The 22,963-nt window shown below is 36.6% G+C and overlaps 1 protein-coding gene across 1 annotated transcript; it reads left to right on the top strand.

Moving 5' to 3' along the window:
* The first annotated feature begins 6,054 nt into the window (after positions 1–6,054).
* LOC145772474 (uncharacterized) lies at positions 6,055–22,846 on the top strand. Its single transcript, XM_082584351.1, has 10 exons — positions 6,055–6,333; positions 6,991–7,139; positions 10,364–10,498; positions 10,904–11,032; positions 14,109–14,319; positions 15,416–15,591; positions 16,610–16,715; positions 18,317–18,442; positions 19,734–19,868; positions 21,003–22,846. The coding sequence occupies exons 1-10, from the start codon at positions 6,055–6,057 to the stop codon at positions 21,468–21,470; spliced, it is 1,914 nt and encodes a 637-aa protein (XP_082440477.1). The 3' UTR covers positions 21,471–22,846.
* The last annotated feature ends 117 nt before the right edge of the window (positions 22,847–22,963 follow it).

Genomic DNA, 22,963 nt, shown 5'->3' with positions numbered 1-22,963 from the left:
TGTTCCCTTTTTTCTATTTAGAGCAGCTTAGACGGTAAGATACAAAATCTTTACAAATGATCTATGGATTAAAATGATTCACTTGTTAGGAAGGAAAACATGTTTGGCATGATACTGGATTGCTACACCTACACCACTTCCTAGGGCTAGCAGCAACCTATAGTAGGCGCAGCAGATGCAGAAAAAATACAGGAAGTAGGCTATGTGCACAAAGTGCAACATATTTTTTAATGAGGAACGTGGCAAAACCTTTTAAATAAATTATCACACTCGTCAGTACATAATCACAAATAAATGGCTTTTTTTCTACAATTTTTAACTTTTACCAGAGAGACGTAGTTCTAAGTCACTAGAGCAAAAGTTGAAAAGCTTGTACGGGAAACTGCCAATGTTTCCAAAAGGAACATGACCTAACTTCCGTTGAAGACATGTTACGACCTAACTTCCGTTGAAGACATGTCTTCAACGGAAGTTAGGTCATGTTCCTTTTGGAAACATTGGCAGTTTCCCGTAAAAGCTTTTCAACTTTTGCTCTAGTGACTTAACATAACTTTTTGTCACAACAAACTATCTAAAATTCATTAAAATCCGGTGAGTGAAACTATGCGCGGTAAAATAAAGATTAAGGAGCATTATCGTGTTGAAGCAAGGTTAACAAACTTAACACAAAAAATATGTAAGTAGGCTATGCGTAAGTTGAGATTATAGTGTTGCTTCAATTGTGACACTAGGATTTGGGATATATTTTTGTTTTAAAACGACTCTGATCCGTGAAGTGAATACTTGTTCTAGTTTCAAGCAGTCAAGGCAGAAAGCGAGAGCCTGCCTTCAGTAGAACTTCATGTCTTCGTTTTCAATAACGTGGAGAAAGCGGAACAGAGGACAAGTCATCATCGTCTACTTCATCACTTGAACTTATTCTACATTTATTACCGCAAATGCCATTTGAGTAGTGATTGGAAAAAGGATAAGATTTTTAAAGGTTTATGAAAAAAGTTTCTGATAGAATTATCTTTAAAAAAAAAAAACTGGTCAAAATCAAATTACAAAAAGCAAAGCATATATTGTTAAAAGCTTAAGACTTAATCCCTTTTATGGTTTCCAACGTCGATGCTATATGTATAAGTTACCAACATACCGTACTGCAGTGCTTTGCTCGTGGCACTAGCCTAAATTCTTTTACTAGCACTGTAAGTGAAAAATTATTAAACCATTGAATCCATATCATGTGTTTGAGTGAGAGGAAATGGATCATTGTTTAACCGTCGGTCTTCATATTTTACAACTAAACTAAGAACAGGCGTCTTGTCGCTGCTTTGTTTTACTACAGTCTACTGTCACTGTGTTGGTGAATTAATGAATGCAGGATAGTCATTAATGACCGTTTACAATTAAATGAACAATAATTAATTGACCCTTACACATGTGACGCTTGCAGTCGTCTCTGGCCTACGTCACAGGACAGGGCACCATCCATTAACAGTCAGGACCAAATTTGACAAAATATCTGGCGTCCTTAACGTTGAAATTCCCCCTGGAGTGCAGAAATAATGTATTGCACAACATCTGTTAATCAGCTAATTACGTATCGCAACAGGATAGAACATGTTTGCCGAACGTGACTTGCTGTTCGAACATGACATTGCACCTTCGGTCGAAATAATCCAGACTAGCCATGCTTTTGTGAATGACATCCGATGTCTTTGAGCTTTTTTGCACTTAAACTTTTCATGTCGAACATAAATCCATGGAAGGCAAATGCAAAAGTGATTTCACTCTTTAATGACTTGAGTCGTACAGCAAGGCTACAATAACAAGATAGATATTGAGTTGATGATTTTGCATCATAAGTTATCAACTTATCAGACAATCTCAGTGAAAAAAAAACGATTTCATACAAAAATATGACGAAAAAATATAAAGCTTCTTTTAACTAGTACGTTTTTTTAATATTTCTTCTGTGCCATGTAATCAAACCTACCACAATATGCTGCAATCAATAGTTGAGATAAACTAAAACCTACAGAATTGAAATGTTTTACACAGATAAAAAAAAAATCGTTTATACATTGATTCAACGTCTGCAGACTCTGAATTAATGTTAAAAGGTAGAATTTACAGCCAGTGCATAGAATGGATTGAATATTTTGGAACGGAAATAGGAAAATTACAAGGATAAAAAGGATTTGATGGCATTGAATAATTAAATGGATGACAAGTTTCCATTATTTTATTAGAGACCATTGTCCTTTCTATCCCATTCTCATTCTTTAGGAAAGAATAGTTAATTAGACAACGCACCAGTTTACAGTAGAGCCTGCTAACCACAGTAAAAGTTGTTTGGCTTTGTGCTCATGTTTTGCATCAATGTCATTCATCCCATTGGTACAGCGCGTTCTCAGACAGCAAAATTCGTCATTTTTGACGGATTTTGCTGTCTGGTTTATTCTTTACACAAGGCGGCGAAGTCGGACTAAAAACACCCAACTTTGATTCTACGATCTTTCAAGAAACGATTCCGATTCTGACTTCACAACAACGCTATGGACTATTATAGCCTAGTTCCGCCATGATAATGGTAAAAGTTCTTGCGACTTCACAACCATGGTTTGCCCTCTGCATTCGTGAGAGAATGGCAGACGCGCACGATTATTGAGTTCTCGCTTGCAAGTTTTGAATAGTCAACGCATCATGCAGGCTTCTGTGTTTTTTGTTGTTTTGTCTAAACCTGGAGGTGTGATTTGTTTCGGATTCTAATCACAGAAGTTGAAAAGTGGAAGAATGCAAATCAAACTTTTCTTTCCCAAAATTTTCGAGTTTTTCTTGTGACTTTTGGCAAACATCGTACCAGTTGTGTGCCGTTTCACCTTCAAAGGATTTTATTGAATTGAAAATAATTTCATAATCTTCAAAAATGAAAGAAAAACGGACAAGTTGTCACACCCCATTCACTAATCTACAGGTGGAAAATCTATTCAATGTGTCACCACAACCGATTGCAGTTGAAAGATAGGTAGACAACAAAAGAAGCCATCCTGTTATCAATTCGCACCGTTACAGACAAAACAGAAACAACACTGGTTTTTTCGCTCCCTTGTATGAAATATAATCGTAAACGTCATTCTACCCTTCCTTTTTCTTTATTATTATAAAAGTAGCATTTTTCACTCTGCTTTAGTTTACTTTGGTAACTACAGTATCTTCTTTACCTCGGGGTGAATCATATAGCTACAAAGCCTACAAGGAACATTACCTTAGCCCCAACCTAATTAGTGAATCTGTAGTTGAATCATCTGACACAGGTTAACTCACAAGCGTCTTGTTTATTGCATGGGAGTAAAAGTTCAAAACCCTGTTTCAGCATTTTTCTCAGATTGTTACATAACTTCGTACGTCACAAATTGTTTGTAGGCTAATGTATGGCATCCATGAAGCTGTAATCAGCATTGTAGATCTATGTGGTAACGAAGTCATGTTTGAGTAACATAGCAGCGTGGTCGTGAGTTGCAGTATGCACCTTTTGTGCTTACAACAACGATTTTTTCGAGCAGCAGCACTTCCGTCTTTCTTTCGCAGATAGGCAACGACTTGATAAGTTTAGCAAGCAAGCATCCACGAAAGGAAACAGAGCGGCCGCCACTGAACATAAATATTGTGGTGATGTTTCGTTGCAAAGCGCTGTGATTTTGAGTGTAAAGATGATTCAGGCTAATCGCTCGAACCGGCTGAGAGATATAAGTAGGCTAGCAATTTTTGAAAGTTTATTGGAGTTTTTTTTTCGAAACAACTATTTAGCAGTTCTCTTTTGAAATGAGATTATTCAAGGTTAAAGCAGTTACAATCATAAAGCAAGGAGAAGTAAGATGGAAAAAATTAGAAAGCACACAACGCATCAAAATTACATTTTTATTTTTGTGACGTCATCAGCAGCTGCACTTACACTAGTTCAAAATGAACAAGAAATTAAATGCAAATTTTACGCATTTTTTTACAATTTTTCTATCGCCATGATTAAAGAAAGTATTTTTTTTACAAAACACTGAAATAAGACAGAAATCGAAAAGCAGTTTTTTGTAAATAACCTGTGAAACGGGTAAATGCTGAACTGGGGTTTTGAATTTGCGGTTTTGACATAAAAATGAAATCTAACCTAATTGTTTACCTGTGTCAGGTGATTCAACTACAGACTCATTAATCAGTTATGAAAACATTCACTCACATCATATGATTCACAAAACTAAGATGAAACTAGTCTAATTTATGACAAGATCATAAGCAATATATTTTTCAGTTTTGTGTTCATTTTTCGTTGTAATGTACAGGTATTAGAATTTAATTATTGTAACATTTTTTATAATTAAATACAACAATTATTGGAAACCGCTCAAACTTTCTTCATGCGTGATGCATAAATTATATATGCAAGCCCCAATCTCCTATAGACAGAAATAACCCATTTCCAAGCAAGAAAGAGGTGATATGGTTTCAGAAGAATAAATTTTTAGCTTAGGCCTACTAATTTGTAATGGAAGTTCGGATAGAAAAAGTTGACGTAAGGAGAAATAGTTACAGGATTTACACGATTAAAAATATGAACTGAGAAGCTTTTGTTTAATCGGATAGCATGTTTGGTATTGGCTACAATAAAATTGCAAATTTATGTAGTCAACATGCTAAGTTTCTTTCTTCGCTGTAAATCTAAGTGTTTAAAAAGTGTTTTCAGGTCTCGTGAGATCTTTAATCGTTTTTCGATTTCTTTGCCAAATGTAATCGACAAGCATCTATTTGGTGGTGATGACTTTCATAGCCATAAAAGATCAACATAGCAGCAAAACTATCGATTTAACTTTGTTGTTGAATTGCAAAGCCCAGATGACCAAAGCGGTGATTGTATGGAAATGCTTGATCACTGTGTCGCACGGCATCAAAGCACTACAAGTTGATGTCAAGGATTTTCGCAGAATTGCTGCATTAGTGTTGTGTTACAAATGTCATCGTTCCCTTGCTCTAAAACCTTTCTGGCGCGTGCATTTGTATTTGCATGATGCATTAGCAGCAATTAGCAAGCACGGGTGCAACTTAAGGCTGCTGCCAGGGGGAGAAGGAGTTTATTTGAAATACAATAAGTGCACCGGCCACATTTTTGATGCAAAACATATGCAAAAAGACCCTTCTATACATTTCGTTTGTCGGGTGTGAACACGTCTCCTTGCTATTTTGTCAAACCATCAGCTGTAACCTTATCAGTGCGTACTTAATTCCAGTCTGTAATCTACCCTGTATAGGTCTAATGCCATCGAAACCACAGAGATAATTTATTTTGGTTGAAAAAAAAAGCAACGATAGTTAGAAATTAGCAAATAAGCGTTTCATTTAATTTTTGTTAGACAGCCTAATGTCTCAGCAGTGGATAATCTTCTTCAGACATTGATTTAGATTTGTCATGTTCTCATAAAATAAACAGTTTTAAACAAAACACAACAGCACTTTAGTTTTATTTGCCACTACAACTTCATGCGATCAGCAACCCTCATGACGTAGTGCAGGTTTTAGATCAGAACAAACGAATTAATCGTTTTCAGTTCTAGATTAAAGTAGTTCATAAACTACAAAATGTTAACGATACCGTTGGTTGTTGTGAAGCCATGTTCAGTTGTTCACCTACCACCTGTCATGCTGTTCGTTTTGCACCACTCGAATGCACCTTCAGGCTTGCAACTTTGTTTCCCACATCTGGTAGAAGTTAGAAATCATACACACGTGTAACCAACTAACCATGCAAATTTAAGCATTTTCTTTTGCTAGCTTGTCTCGTGAGAAGTTTAGCAGGTCGCGAGTTTATTTGAAGATGAAAGAATAAGAGTCAAAAAGTTCTTAATGTGAGACATAGCCTACTGGTGGACAATACTACAGAAATTTCTGCTACTCTATTGCTTATGGAAAATTAATAAATGATATGCTGTAATAGGCTACTTCTTTTCTCCAGGGCTCTAAGACGCCAATGTTATATCTGACAAATTAATTGCACGATTTTGTGAAAGACCAGCGGTGGCAATGACTAATACATCAGGAACAGCCAGGCTCTTTTCAACCACCGAGGAGTATACTAACTCCACGGCTTATAGAAGCAACTTCTCCACTGCACCTGTAACGATAAATCCTTGGGCTAACACAGACCCTGGCCATAAAGTGGTGGAAATAATATATCTCACAATTTTGACCATTGTTGGGACTCTTGGAAACTTGACTGTCATATTTTCGATTGCTCTCGAGAACCGAATACATTCTCATGGCAACGTATTTGTCATAAATCTGGCAATAGCCGATTTACTGGTAAGTCAATAAACTTACAGCAATTGTTTTTTTATATCGTGTAGTATACTAGTGTTATGAATGGAGATTTGTGAAAGTGCTCTACCGGGATGTTACCTTTGAATTCGATTAGATAAAAACAAATCGCATACGCTTTGTAGGTTTTCAATGCATAGGCTACCTTCAAAAATTAAACTTGTCTAAAAGATATATTGATAAAAGTATCGTGGACAAATATTTTTTTTACTATAATGCAAATTAAAACTTGCATGTTTTGCGTTTCTATTGGAGAAGCTTTTCTTGGAAGTTGAAAACAATTTTTGTTTGAAACAAACCGTATTGTCAGGCTATAGTGCAATGGCGGTATGTGTTTGCTACGATTTATGCAACGTTTTCTAAGTATCTCATTATCTAAAAGTGGCGTCTCGTGCGTTGGAAACTAATAACTACCATCCAGCCAGCTCAGTGGCCGCATGGTTTCACCTTCGGCTTTCGGGCTGGTAGATCTGAGATCGATTCCAGGTCGGGTTAAACAGAAGACTTAAAAAACGGAACCGATTGTGTTCTTTCTTGCATAACGCAGTGAGAATAAGTCGGGTACTAATGTGACAACATCGTGAACCTGATACAACATTAAAAGTGTGCCAAATTTAACCTTCTTGTTGTAAATGCCTTTAGATCACAGGTTTCGTTGTGCCAACAGTGATTGCAAACGTGATATTTGGTGGCAATGCATTATCATATACAGCCTGCCAAGCGGCTGGTTATATTGTCACCATCACTTGTACCTGCTCTCTTTACAACCTCACGGTTATTGCTGTTAACAGGTGGGAGCAAAAACTATTGTCTTATACAGTACATTCAAAGTTTTTTTTCACTCCACAATTGATAACTTAATTCTTCAGAAAGAATTTATAAAACCTTTTGGTGTTTTGTAAAATTGAAATAATTTGATAAAAAATAAGTTATTGTAAATGTTTATTCTGATTCGTCACCTGAAATACTGTTTATTAAAATATTAAGTTGTGTTATTTATAAATGATACGTACAGAAAGCTCAATAGTCGGCAAAATTATCCCAGTAGCAAGCTTCTCTTCCACGCGCGGTTCGGGTTGTTATGACACTTTAAAGATGATAGAAAAGTATCACTATAATCAAATATCTTCTGGCAGATGTCAAACCCACAACAATGCTTGATATGAACGACTCGGTTACATGTCTTGTAAGACAAACGAATTTATTTTCGCACGAGTCATTTCAATCATAAACAGCTAAAAATCGATTTCGATCAGCTAGCAGCTAGATCATCCTCACTTAAGCTTATTCAAATGAAAAAGCAGAAACATCAAAAATGTTTGTCTCAGTTTGCCAGGAGCCCACTTTCCAGCAATTTTACCACATCAAAATCAAAATGTTGAAATTTTTGCTTTCTTATAACCCGGCAGTCGACTATCTTTGTAGTTTATTGTGATTTCACGTTGATACTTCCAAGTGTAGGCTACTATTTCATCATCATCATCAATATTTATAATGCGCCAAGCTACGCTCAACGCTTTGCTGTTGCTTTACATGTTGAAATGCGTCATTCTGATGTATTTTAAATGTGTCTTGCAACCAGTTAGTTCACAGGATGTATTCTGCAAAAGCGTTTTCCTTCAATTCATAGTCAACGTTTTCGGTTCTTCGAGCATCCTGTGTGCTCTCTTGAACCATTCATGCGTTGGGTTTGTGCAGAATATTTTTACTGGATGCGTGTTTTGGCCAATGTATTGAAACTAAGACTGACAATATTGAGGCCAATCTTTTTTTTTAATTTCTACCAGTAACCAGTGATTGCATAGCTCAACCAGTGAAATAAAAATTGAAATGGTGAAAAATATAGATTGATGTCCTATTTCACTGACGTCTTGGGCACCATGGCATCTTTTAATATCGAGCGTTTGCATTTCTATAACCACCAAGATCGCAGTCCTCGGTGGGATTACACCATTAGCTCATTTTTACACGTGGAACAGTCTGAGTCCGACATACACACAGTTCATCTTTGCAAGTTGTGCAAATGTATTTGATTTTTTGACGGTGTTCATGAGCCCAATCACGTGACCAACAAGCAGCAGACAACCCAACAATAATTGTTTTTTTTCGCTCTATTCCTGCTTTTACATCTTTACGTTGTTCTGTACATTATGTAACCAATGGCAGTCGCAAAATCAACCGTTTGTCCATGGACTTCTAAATAGTAGTATCTGGACTGGAAACTAAGTGGGCAACATGAGGCCAAACAGTTGGTACAACAGTTGGCCAACAGTGGGCCAACAGGGTTAGTTACTTGGCTGTTGGCCCACTGTTGGCCAACTGTTGTACCAACTGTTTGGCCTCATGTTGCCCACTGAGTTTCCAGTCCAGATACTACTATTTAGAAGTCCATGGTTTGTCATTGTGAGGAAATATGCGAAGTCTTGACTCCACAGTTTACTCGAGTGCAGGCCCGGTGCTAGGAACCGCGGGGCCCAATTAGAAATGTGATGACGGGGCCCCTACTCTTCATAGCAAAATTTATGGGTGTTTATATATCATAAAATACATACCAGTACATACAAACTACAAAGATAGACATTTATTACTTGCTATAAAACAAATTAAAGGTAATGTGGATGTTTATTTACAATATGTTGTTTTACTTTTAATAGCAAAAAAGGAAAATTAGGCAATTAACCTTTAGTTTTTCAGAAAAAAACTTTTCTTGCCTTTTTATTAGCAAAGTCATTCAAAATAACTTCAAAGTCAATGGCTTTAGCAATCTCGCATTCTATAGAAAGCATTGACAAACTGTTAAGTCTTTCTTGCGCGATTGTAGATCTCAAGTACGTTTTAATTAGTTTCAGCTTTGAAAAGCTTCTTTCCCCTGATGCAACAGTTATTGGCATCGTCAAATAAATCCTCAATGCAATGAAAACATTAGGAAATGTTGTAAATCTATTGTTTTCTATCAAGTGTTCAAAGAGGGCATACGGCTTAATTCTGGGTTGAAGGAAAGTTTTTAGAGCTTCAAGTTCTTCAGCTAGCATATACCCATCAATATCTTTGTTTTTTTCTGTAACAATCTTTTCTTCAGCGTCCTGTCTTCTTGTGGTAATTGTTAAAGCAGCTTCAAGGTTTGATGTGTGCTCCCTTATTTCCTCCTTTCGCATATCTTGAATACAGAAAGATACAGAAAGACCCCCGCTAACGCGGGGCCCCTTCAAGGTGCGGGGCCCAATTTGATCTAATCGGTCAAATCGGCCTAAAACCGGCCCTGCTCGAGTGCAAATATTTTCTATTCTGCATTGGAAAAATTGAAAAGTACTTTGATTGCTTTATCTTTCTTCCAATCTCTAAACAAGTAATGGCTTCTAAAGTTTAAACCTAGGAAGAACTAAGAAGTTTTAAAGCCTAGCTATGCTTGCAACTAAGTTTTGACATAAGTAATTTACTGACTTATCTAAAAGTAATGTTCATACAGACACAGGCCTACTGTATGTACGGAACAGTCGGTTAGCCTAACAACTAGACACATCTATTGTAGTCTGTCATTGGCATAATTAGATGACAGGCTTTGTAACTAGACAATTTTGTAACAACATCACAAAAATGGCAAGGACCTGAAAATGAAACAAGTGAAGTTGTCGTTGTCCAATATCCGGCTGGACGTAAAGATGCGCTAAGCCTTCTGCTATATCTCACTGCTTGGCGATGCAAAAGCTAGCGTGATACCAGTACGTTGCAGCAAGAGTCCCTTATAATTCCTAACAAAAAAAATCGTCATTTTTACATTTACAATATTGCAAACATCTGCAGACGTTGAATCAATGCAACGAAGAAGGATTTTGTTGTCTGGGATGGTGTCACTGTGTAGGCTACAATATTTCTCACTTCATGCTATTTGATTCTGAAGGCTGAAAGAAAAAGTTGCAGATAATGATTTTTAAGTTTGATTGTCGGCATTAATTTGAACCAGTGTTAAGTGCAATACTACAACGTTCTAATCACAAGGCCACTCTTTTGTTTTTAGGTATTACGCTGTTGTACATAGCCAGTCTTACATACACACTTTCACGAAGAAAAAGATCTACATACTGGCAGCTCTCAGTTGGGTTTGGTCAGGGTTATTGGGCTTACCTACTTTAACCGGATGGAGCCAAATAATGTAAGTTCATTTTTATAACCTTAAAAATAGTTAAAAATTCCCTATTTAAATAAGCCGACGAATACAGAAAAAAGAATGTGAAGTTCTTGATTATTGGGGCACAGCTCATTAGTTTGCTTGATTTTCATACCAAGTTTTAATCAAACAACTGAGAAATCACGTTAAAGCAAAGTTTTCTGATAAAGATCTGATATTGTGCAGATTTTTCTAACTTTTCAAGCTTCACGGCTGCTAGCCTGCTACGTTTTGTAATTTATTCAGAATTTCGAAAAAGGCTCGGTTACCTTTGTCCTTCCGGACATGCATAACAGTCTAGTTATAATGTAAGTAGAAGTAACCTAGGCCTACTAGTAATCACTATTTCAAAACGTGATGATTCAGCTTTAATTCAAGTTACTCTTTCAGGTACGATGTGAAAATCCAACTTTGCTCTTGGGACGACACATTTCGTTACAGCTACACCATTTTCCTCACAATCCTCGCAATCTTCATTCCTCTCGCGATCATCTTTTTCTGCTACACAAAGCTTTTTTTGTGAGTGAAGAAAATGTAAAGTGATAATGGGTTAACCAGGAGCAGCAGAATACCACAAATATAAATTACTTATTAAATAGTAAAATTTATGAGTTTGGACAAGCGTGGACGTTTTTCCGCATTGAACTTATGCCGTTTTTGAATGTCCCATTTAGAAGATGCCAAATGGAATGTATGGCATAGCCATAGAAGAACTGGATGAAGCCACACTCGCCTGGCTTTTCATCACCTATCTTTAAATCTGAATAATTCTGTATCACACGAAAAAAAAAGAATACAATTTTCGGTGACCCACTACGCCGGGGGTACCCATCCTTTTTGACGTAAGATGTACTGTGTAAGTAACCAACCTCCTGAGATCTACCAGATCAGCTTCAACATGGCAAAGTCGCACAGATTGTTATCCATCAGCAACATGAGCAATAGTCATAATTTGACATGTCAATCTAGATTTATTGAAACGTTTTCAGGCAGATTAGCTTACCTGCTTCTCTTTAGTAAAACTAAACCAGTATTACAGAATAGATGCAGCCTACAGAAAAACTCATTAGGTACCGTATATGCAGTTCAAACAAATAACAACATGTTAGCTGTTTAGCTTCATCAAAAACTACCATAGTGAAATCAACACCACAGTAGTGTAGTACATGTGCATTTGAACGAAACGTAATTTTCTCGCAAATCTCCTGTTTTTTTCGTATTCAGGCTTACGCTTAGCAGTTGAAGATTTAGATTAAGGGAATGGGAAGGCAAAGAAGCCAATTTTTGTGTCCGCTTTAGGTGTTTTGCCTAAGTCACAGCCACATGCTCTTGAGCGGTGTCGAACCAGTGCCTTTTCGAACGTCGAACCATGGCACTGACCATTCGGTTATGCAGGTATCTCCTGTGCACGGTAGAAGTAGAAAAAATACAGATATAAAACAGGTAGATTTCCTAGTTTGAAAAAAGGGAAATCATTTCTTGTCTTAGTGCAAAACCTGAAATATTCTCGTGGTCAAGAGTGTAAGAGCTACTTGAAAGGCGTAGGCAGGCTGCAAGGTGATCGTCAATCGTTGTTAATCTGTACTTGGAATTGATGATATTCGTGTGCGAAAAAGTAGATTCGCACATATAAGTTGATCCAAAAGAATTGTCAGGTTCAAGGCACGTCTTCTGAGATGGGGATACTTCTCTTCCACCAGTGTTTTGCAGAATATCACAAACGCTCCGAGTTGAATTAATGTTGATTTGGCATTTATCTGGCATTCAATGTAATTCTTCAAATTCAAAATCTCATGCTCTAGTCTAAAACGTAACTTTTCAAGTCGCAAAGTAGTTTTATTTGGTAGCAATGTCACCAACATCACGGCCGATTTGCACAAATGTGAAGGGATACCACACAACTTATAGCTGGCTACAGACTCGAAAGATGAAGTCAGTAATCGCCTTTCAAACTCCAGTAACATGCCCTGAACTTGCTCATCATAGCGCACATTGTCAAGCTGTGTCATACCTTTGTCTTGACGCTGTAGCTCTGCTTGCATGTGAGGGAAGTTGCGTAGGTTACAATGCTGCAGCCTGCTTGACATCAGCTGCAGCTTACTTTTAAACGAGTTCAAGGAACCCATCATGTTGGCTACAACTTTACTCTTACCATGCAGCTCTATTCTCAATACACTGAGCTTGTGGATTTATTAAATACGCCAGATAATTAATTGGAAGCCACTGTGGGGAAAAACTTTTGATTGTTAATTTTTCCTACATATCACGCGATCGACTTCAGATCAATTCGCGACCTACCAGTAGATCGCGATCGACTGGTTGAGCACCCCTGCTCTACGTCGATATGAGGATGTGGGAAGTGAAGAAATGAAATATTTGTCACCATTGCATTATATCACTGACAATTCACAAGACTGCAATATTGAAACAATCATTGCAATAGTTTCAACAGCCTTGTGATTAGCTGTTTGTGTTACATGCCAATAGAGTTGGAGTAAAACGTTAAACATACTTTGGGTCGCAATAGAAATAAATTAGACCATCCTGCATTAGTTTTAGTCCGTTCTAACCAGCATCTAAATAAACATAAATGTTTGATAAGAATTAGTTGAAAGCTTAAAATACGTGTTTTGATCACGTTGGTTGAAATAAGCTTACTTTATAAAATGAAGAACAAATTGCCTTTGAGAAACAAAATTAACTTTGTTTTCTTGACTCTGGTTATGCATAGCTCAGCTATTATTAATGTTTTGAGTCATATGCTATACACATAGCCTACCAGTAGGGCTACATTTTTCCGGGTTAGTAATTGTACAAAACCAGGATTTATAAAAAACAGCACTTAGACGACATGTTACTTGGTGTTCTATCATTCAAAGCGTTTGTGTGAAAGGAAGTACCTCAAAAGTCGGGCGGTGGCTTTATATGACAAAGCTCACGTCCAGATTTGCAACAAATGACTAAAATAATGCTTTTTTAAATGTTTTATCTTCTTGACATGTTACTCGTTGCTAATTAAAGACGTAAACTTTTCCAAACTGGTTGGTTTTCTTTCTTGCGCTTGTGGCGTGGCTGCCAAATTTATTCTAAATTGTGTAGTGAACAGTCTAGCATACAGCTTGACTTGAATTTGAACTCATACCCACCACATTTGAGCAAAAAATACAATTGACTCAGTCAATTGTCTTTAGTTTTTAGTTACTAAAAGCTAAAGATACAAAGCGCTATTTCGTAAAGAAAATGCTTATCCATTCTGGCTTTTGTGTCTTGATTTTGTATTTGCAGCAAAAAAAACAATGTACATTAGACTTTATCTTTTGTCATTTTCTTTTGTAAAGCACTGAAAGCTAACTTTGAAGTTTCTATAAACCTCTGACCTCTGTAAACCCCTTGCCTAAGGTCATTGTCTGGACCATGAGTAAGCAGTTGTGTAATGCATAATATGGACAAATTGTGCTTTCCCACCCCGTACGTCTGTCAACTGGCACAAGCAGATTTTACAGAGTGACAAACAAACCCAATTCTATGCATTTTGTCTTGAACGTTTCTGTGCGGTTTACAATTTGCATTTTGTTAATAACGTCATATCATTTAGGACTGTCAAAGAAAGCGGGAAATGGGTCCGAAGTCTCAGCACTGTGAACGGGGTTGTCCCACAGAACGAACAAAACAGAAGATCAATAAGAAAAGAAAAGAATCTTCTTCAAACTCTTGCGACCACTGTTGCTTTCTTTTGTATTTGTTGGTTGCCATATGGTTTCACCACCCTCATTGATGCAAACGGAATTCCTCCCTTACCAAAAAAGGTAATTTAGTCACTGGCATGTGTTTTAGTTTTAATGTAGAGTATGTAACTAAACAAATAATAGGTTACATATCTACAGTTAAAAATGCATTTCATGTGCCATTAATAACGTTTAGTCTGAAATTTGAGTGATTTCTGCTTGTTTCTTGTAAGACTGTATTTAAGTTATATTCACTATGTTTGTTTTGTTTTTTGGTGTATGTTTCAAGCGTGGGAACATTGTATTTTTTATTACGTTTTTTTTTTTTTTGTATTAAATGACAGAATTGTCATTTTGTAAGGTGACAGTTGACTAATAAACCTTATGGCCGTCTCGTTGTCTCTCTGTCAGTATTGAAACTTGTGCCACTTTTGTAGTGTACTGTGCAGTATATACATGATATGTACTTGCATATTTCAAATTATACCAAAAAATTTCTGACAAATAAATCATTGATTAATTGATATTTAACGAAGAAAATAAATTCTAGTTCAACAAGTAGATCAAGTTCCCCAACCTTTTTCAGTTCGTGGTCCACTTTTATCTAGTTTTACCTATGTGCGTTTAATAAAGATCGCTTAGGTATGATAGCTCCGATAGCTCAGTTGGTTAGCTCGTGACTTTGTGAACGAAGAAGCTTCAAGCTCAAGTAGCGTAGGTTCGACTTTCGGGTATGCGCCAGAGCAACGCATTCTGAGGACTGCTCTTCATTCAGCTGCACTTAATATATGGAATAATTCCCCGGCAACAATATTTCTACAATTGAAAACCTTCACTCCGTCAATCTCGATAACCGGCTCTGCGTCAAAACCTTCTACAAGTAGACTATTCGAAACTACCAGGAATAACCGATCAAGGCTTTGTCAGTCCGAGGATAGAGATTCAAAACCAAACCATACGGCAAAACATGAGTTTGGCCAAGAAAACTTTTATTGTTGTTTTATACCTGCTGTGTTGTAAAGCATTGAATATAGTGAGCAAGGACTGTAAGGTTCCTTGCAACTGCTGCAATATAACTTGGAAAATGTCAATAATCTTGCATAGGCCATAAATATGCACCCATAAATTAGTAAAAAAAAACACATAAAGTTTTTGCTAAACTGGAAACATTTTGTAGATTGTCGGGTGGCTTGGTCTCAGTAACTCAATGGTGAACTTCATCATTTACGGAGTAATGAATCCAGTCTTTAGAAGAGGATATCGCAATTTATTCTTCCTTCTTTTGAAATGTAAAAGAGTCCGAAGGTTGGGATCCACACATGGACACGGATCTCATTCTGATTCCCTCTACAAGTGAGTTTGTCGCTTAGTTGTAGGCTTGTACTAAGAACTGTCTATACATCTGCTATTCAGCGCGAACGGAAAAAGCTGCTCTTTGTATGTTCTTTGCCAATTTGAGAAGACTATGTGTGAAGACCTACGTCTGTCAAAAGTGAAGCAGCCTGGATTACGAGACAACCTTATAAGTTGTGAGGGAATGGGATGAGCTACAGATTTTATTTGTTTTCACTCTCCCTGAAAAACTTTTTTTTTATTAAAGATAAGTAAAATTGTCGATTCTTGAAACATTGCTGAAAAATGTTTTACGCTTGTTTATAAAACTGTGTATAAATATGCTCTTAAACAATAAATACTAGTAATATACGACAAAAAGTGCTCAATGCCAAGCAAAAAAGCCAAGCAGAGCAAATTACATCAAATATAGCTATTACTTTTTAAAACCTCTACAGCCTGTTTAACCCAAAAGGAAGATCATCTGAAGGATCTGAAAAATATGCAAAAACAATTAATCGATAATACCTAAAAAGATTATTAAACATTACAACTTTAATCTAATCTGTAAAACAAAACCTCAGAATCTCGAAGGACTACCTCCATCGGATGCCACAAAAGTCTCAATTAAGACGTCCAAATGGAAACCAACCAGATTTAATAACAACATTTGTGACGTCATTAAGAAGCTAAACGTGATAACTGTAGTAACCTGTAGAAATCAAATTAAAATTATTTTATTTTAAAGTACTGGTATTTGAGTTTAAATTTGTTAAATTACCAGTTTATTGTTTTTGAATATTTTTCAAGACCTTCTGATGATTCCCCTTTTAGGGTGAAACAGGCTGTAGAAGTTTTAGAAAGTAATGACTATATTTCATGTAAATATGCTCTTACGACGTAAGAGCGTAAGAGTCTTACTTGTGTTAAAAATCCATTGCAACGTGTGTTTAGTGGGCTTGTTCTAAAAGCCCAAAAACTACTTCCATAAGAGGTCAGGTGTTATTTCAGTTTAAATAATGTCAGTTCAATTTTGTAGGTCAGCAACAAAGAGAAGGTCCAACCCCAGCACTCCGATATGCAATCATCAGACAAAACACCCGAGTATAATCATAAGGCAAAGTTCTGTTCCCAGTTTAAACCAGGTCGGTGTAGTTAAATGCTGTATAGTGTGCAATTTCAGCGGACAGAGACTTTTGACATTATAAGATACAGCCTAAAGAAAGTTTTGTGAAATTCCTAACATTACTGTACAAGAGATTATTTAAATTTACAGTACCTTCATGGCTTTAACTTACTCGAATTGTAGTTACCACACTTTTCTATGTCTATTTTGTAGAACTTATTTCAAAACAATTTACCCAAATATGATAAGTTACTATTGTACTATTCAAACTAGACGCACTATTTGATCAACTTTTTGCTGTAACATGGCATGCACTTGCTGTCTTATTGTCTTTGCATAGATACGTTATCAGTATCACAATCAAGGGCTAATGGCTTGGACAAAATCAATCCAATATCGTTTCACGGTAATTAGATCATCACCATTGGATGCATTTACACTGTCTGCTCTTTGCATCTCAGCCCTTCGGCTTTCAACAAATCACCATCATGGGGCCTATTTATAAGACACGCTGCAAAACTCTAGTTCGCTAAATTTAACATCTTACATCATTGCATGTTTGTTTGGAGGAATTGTATGCCACACCAAACTCCAACTTTGTTCTAAACCTTAGAGACGGGATTGAGTGACTTTACATCACATAAGAAATTGAAACCATTTGTTTCAACGCTAGTTTGATACTTTAAAAAGCATTAAGGAATAAATACCTTTTAAATTTGTTTTTTTTTTCGTTCGACAACCTTGTCTGATGCAAATGGTAGCATGGCCGACTACAAAGGCGGCTATGATGAGTAGTAATAACAACCTGCACGTGTTCGTGTGACACCGACACGATGGAGAAAACATCCAATCATAGCATCTTTGGATATCCCATTAATTCCTCTTCCAACGGAATAACTTTGTCCACTTACTTGGTAGATGAATAAAAAAAAGTCCCGAAACTTTTTATCATTCAAGTGATAGCAAACTTTTGCTTCATACGAAAAAAAAAACTTCCAACAAAAAAATTCTTTAATAAATAAATTTATTTAGCAAATAAAACAGACACACGTTGGTGTAGAGTTGGGATTTGAACAAATCATTTTGGCAGATTCATGCAGTTGCATTTTGTAAACGACATAATCATTTTCATGAATGTCATCACTGTGTACCAGTACCATGCATAAGCTAGATCTCGTTGCTTCGTTGTTAAAGCGTTATCACGATCTAAGAAAACATTATACCGTACTGACAAATTCATTTTTGAAAAAGATTTGTTAAAAGTGGTAGGAATGACCATAACTGTCTCAAAAAAGGTATTTTTAAGTTTTAAAAACTAGTTACCTTAAAAAAAAAACTGTTGATATGAAGTGCAAAGGATTTATTTTCATTTCAATATTGTGACTATATTTTATATTTGAACGTTTCATGTGACCTGCTAGAAGTAGCCTAAAAGTAATCAAAGCGAAAACTCGTTTTCTTCAATGCGTGCTAAAAAAATATAAAAGTACAAAGTAAACGCAATGTCCAAAAAATGGTTAGTATTAAAAAAGATTGCTTTTCTTAACAACATTGATTGTAAAGCTAAAGCAATCGTGAAGACGATGGTGATAACATTAAAGATGTTGTGTTGTTTTATAGTTCAAAGCCAACTCAGAAACAATACACACACCTCACACTACTCCCCAAATGGAAGTGAAGAGTTTGGAAATCAAAAAGGAATCTCCACAACGCCCAGCGTCTGCTATTGTTGCATCTACTCTCAAGGTTCGCACATTACGATTTTGCGATTTAGATTGCTCAATAATGCTCATAGCATAGCCTACTTTTATATAGGCTATATTTTCATTAAAAATTTCATGCATGCCTAAAGTATAGTATAATGTTATTATTTATTGAATTAAAAGAAATTTCTCTGCAAAAACTATTAGAGAGAGAGAGAGAAGTTCTTTTATTTGCATCAACAGCACATGTGGAAAAAAACTATTAAGTTCAAGGTTTTCCTATTTTAATATTTTGCTCCTATTGTGGCTTGATTGGTCAGTCAATAAGTCATTTCAGTCGTTCAAGTTGCTCAGTCATTATTATCGTTCCGTCTTATTGTCGCTGTTTTTACGTGTGCAAGAAAATATGCAATCGGTAGCGCTTTGATAGGTTTTGGTAATGATTTTGATTTGAAGTGAATTGTGCGAAAGCATGACAAAGACACCGACAAATTTGTCACTAAACTGCTCGCAAGTTCATTGACAACTCTATAATTGCTTGGTGTTTTAGCGACAAACTTTTTTAAATTTTGCACCATGTTCTATTGACAATATGACAATATCATTACCACGACGTACAGGTACCGCTTGTACAAGTACGAACAGCATCACCATTGCTGAAGTATGATCCTATATGATCCCACCTGATATCAAAGGAAAGCCAGACATACCAGACAATCCGCCACTAAGATAATAGCCTTTCTTGTTTCGATCAACAAACAGTTTAAGTTTCAATGCAATCTGACTACAGTTTGTGTCCTCTTTATTCTATAACAATTTTGGTAAAGAGGTCACTTCTTCAACCACAGACGTATACAACCAAGCAACCACACGGCATTTAACATAATCCATTAAAATTGAACATAAACTATAAGCTACAAAACTTTATTCTATCTTTATAGACTTTATTCTATCTTCACAAATATAGTATATTTGTGCAACACGTCACGTCTGAAAGCATGGATCATTTAGATTACAGTGTAAGACGCCTGGCGGCCACTCTCATTCAATTTTTAAAGGAAAGTCCTCCAAAAATGAGCTTCAGATCATCTTCAGAAGAAAGCATGACTGCATAGATTTAAAACACGACCGTAAATGTAAACGTAACCAAACATAGCCGATGAATAGACTAAACTTCTAGTTCAGAAACAAAAGCATTGCTACTATAATTGTGGAATGTTTTTTCATTTTGTGTGTTTTAAAAAAGACCTACACTGTATGTTTAGAACATTAGTTTACGCCTACTCTAATATTTGGCCATTGTTTTGATAGTTTTCTATTGGCTTTGTATTTAGACTCCAACTGCGAACACACTTTCCGTTTTGAAAAAGCCTACAAGCTTATTGCGTAAAAATAAACTTTCGAATTCAGAAAAGAAAAAGAATGACAGAGAAGGGAGGTTGAAGAGAAACAGTCTCATGCTGCTGCAGGTGAGATTATAAATCTGGCAATACAAAGATATTTTTTTGGTATAAGTGAACTGTAAGGTGTTTTCAATTTGTGTAAAAAAGGAAAAGGTGAGTCCCATACTTGATCCAAGCATCGGGGTATGAGAAGATAAGGTTTTCATTAAGTAAGGTGGCCAGTTCCTTTCGGTCGACCGCCTTTCCTTCAGCAAGTACAGTATGTCCACCCCATTTATTACAACCTGGGCAGAGGTGAGCTGTTCTTTTCAACAACCAACTGAAGCCGGGAGTCGAACCAGGATTGCATGATTGGAAAGCGAGCGCATTATCCGCTGCGCCATCTCACCGCTTGGTGTGCGTTTAGTTTGTGTAATTAAATTAAAATAGCTCACACTTTGTCAGCTGATCAAATGGGTACTACAATTGGAAGATATAGTAGCTACATAAGTAAATTTTATAACAAAAGAATACCTCAACTTTAAGGACACCATAAAAGCAGAGGTACAGTGCCGCCTTTGTTTGTCGTATAAAGGCGCCCGCTCGTTTGTTGAAGATTTAATTTGAAGGAACGAAAAAAAGGAGGTCATCTTCGTGGCCACTTTAGGCATGCCATTAAGTGATGTCCTGCCAAAATCTCCAACACACGCTCTTAAGCGGTGTCGAATCGGCGCCTTTTCAAGCATCATAATAAGTTTCTCACTTTTCTGCTATGCAGTCAACAACTGTTTAGTGATTTGAAAGAAGTAATAGCAAGAAAAAAATATAAATATCATTTTTCTGAAAAAGGAATATTTGTACCAAGACTACAAGATTCTTTGTAGAAAGCCCCCAGTTGAAGGTTAAAAAACACAAGTTTTTTTTAATATTTTTAAGCTGCGGTGAAGTCCATCTCTATTGATAACCGATGCTATAGATTGGCAATCTATGACTTATCGTACGGTGGATTCGAGTTGTTTCAACACAAAATAAAATAACTTACTTTATCATAAAAAATTATTCAATGCAAAAAATAAAAAAAAATTCTTTAACTTGTTGGTGTTATTTCTGTTGCCTATTCTGTTATTGTTGTGGCATTGCGGTAAATCTTGTAGTATACTGCACTATATCGTAGGTTATGTTTTTGTGCTTGCACATGCTTTAACAAATATTGCATTTCAGATTGAGATGAGTGAAGATGACGATTCAACTGCAGAAAACAGATTGAGAACTCGTTCGGAAATTCCTCATGGAGCAAAAAAGCCAGCTAAGAAAAGAACTTCCTCCATAGTTGTTGGATCTCACTCTCTCGGAAATGCAGACGCAAGGAACTTTAAGGATAGAAAAGCATCACATCTTGTTGCCGTCACAAAGGGCCGTTCTGAATCGGAAGATTCAGCCTCAAACTCAATGTCCGAGTCAGAGGATCAAGATGACAAAAATAATTTTGATCCTTCATGTCCAGGTTTGTCTGATGCAAGACTTGGCTCTATCAAAGAAAAACCAGAAAACAGAAACTCCCAAGACCTGGACAATTTTTCACGATCTGAGCATCTCCGGCGTTCCATTCGGCAGAAGGAAGCGATAGAAGGTTTTGTTGTGGGGGGTGCGACAGACGATTTATCAACATCTCCCGAAATTTCGCGGTAGAATTATTTTTTGTACGAGCAAAGAAAATGTGCACTTTGCAGATTCGAAGATGTGATTGCTAAGCGTTTGGGGAAGCTGAAGATGTAAAGATATAAAAGTTCTTTATAGACTTTATCTAAATAGCCTTGGACAAAAAACTCTCACACAAGCAAACTTACGCATAGCCTACTGCTTACGGGCGTAAGTATGTCAGGAGCCAACAGCAGTAAAAAAAACCCACACGTCACAATGATGTGGCAAAATAGGACAGAGTGCAAAAGCTAACCAATTTGTACAAGTCGCAAACTGCCAGGAACATTTCGGATTTTGCACTTGTCTACCTATCAGCTACTCCCCTGTTGCCACTGTAGTACAAATACTGTATAATCACTCAGCTTCAAGGCAATCTTGAAAATCGTACATTCAGCTCGTTAAAACCTCTGCGTCTTTAAAGCCAAACCAACAAGAGGTTTCACCATGACTGCAATGTTCAAGTTTGTCGAAGCACAATGCGTGTTTAATGGATGTTTTTAGGTTGTATTTCAGTTCGTACAACTTTGGATTCCCTTCCCGTAGACTTTGGCTAAGTTAAATCTTTAACAATCAAAAAAATACTTCAGCATGGAAGAACGATACAGTATAAGACTCGAGCGTGCAAAGTAGCTTTAACTCTATTACTTATAAAAGTTGAATTCCGTCGTTATTACCGGCAATCTCGTGTAATCGAAGCGTATCAGAAGCATGTTAACCTGGTGTAGTGTAAACTGCACTTTTCGAAAGTTAAAAAGATAAAAAAAATTCGGCTTCTAAAGATAATTCTCAGTGAGCAGGACGAAGAGGTCAAGCAGAGTTGGCTGGCCACTGCTTCTAAAGCAATAGCTTATCTTTATTCAATGCTGACTTTCGACCGAGAACAAATTCAGCGCCATGTCGAATCAGAAAATACGAAACCTTTGAATAGAAACACAAAGCGAGCAATCAGGTTTCTTACTTAGACTGCATAAAACATATTGGTTGTTCTAGTTCGTATAGCTTGTATGTTTACTTAGTTTAAATACGCGAAAACAACAGTACAAACAATTTATATTTTATTGCATGTCATGTACACTACGAATGTTGGCCAAACTCGAATGTACACGAATGGGCCTGATATTCTCAGCGATGTGCATGTGCGGCGTAGAAAAACAAATTGCTGACCACATCATCTTCTTGTGTCTTATCAATGCACCCATTGGATCGTATGACACAAGGAAGACCTGGTACACCAGCAATAAACACATATAGGCTACTATTTTACTCTATCTACATTTACCACCGCCGAGCTTGCCAGCCATGAAGTTTGCAAATTCTATTTCACACTGAGAGACAAAAGATTTACGATTAGTAATATCTTTAATTTAGCATACTTTTTATTCCTGTAATTTGCTTGATATTGTCAAAATATTTCATTTTTGTCGTCCTTTTGTTCGTTTGCCTTGCACCATCCCAGTCAACATCAAATTTTCCAACGAGTT

Source organism: Aplidium turbinatum, chromosome 6 (genome assembly GCF_918807975.1).
Source record: "Aplidium turbinatum chromosome 6, kaAplTurb1.1, whole genome shotgun sequence".
NCBI classification, from domain to species: domain Eukaryota; kingdom Metazoa; phylum Chordata; class Ascidiacea; order Aplousobranchia; family Polyclinidae; genus Aplidium; species Aplidium turbinatum.
This window is presented reverse-complemented; position numbering and strand designations above follow the sequence as displayed.

What these genes read in the sequence shown, in the direction of transcription:
- LOC145772474 (XM_082584351.1), top strand. Translation starts at nt 6,055, where the DNA reads ATGACTAATACATCAGGAACAGCCAGGCTCTTTTCAACCACCGAGGAG. An exon ending in ACGGTTATTGCTGTTAACAG is followed by an intron (nt 7,140 to 10,363) that starts GTGGGAGCAAAA and finishes TTTTGTTTTTAG; the next exon opens with GTATTACGCTGTTGTACATA. An exon ending in ACCGGATGGAGCCAAATAAT is followed by an intron (nt 10,499 to 10,903) that starts GTAAGTTCATTT and finishes TTACTCTTTCAG; the next exon opens with GTACGATGTGAAAATCCAAC.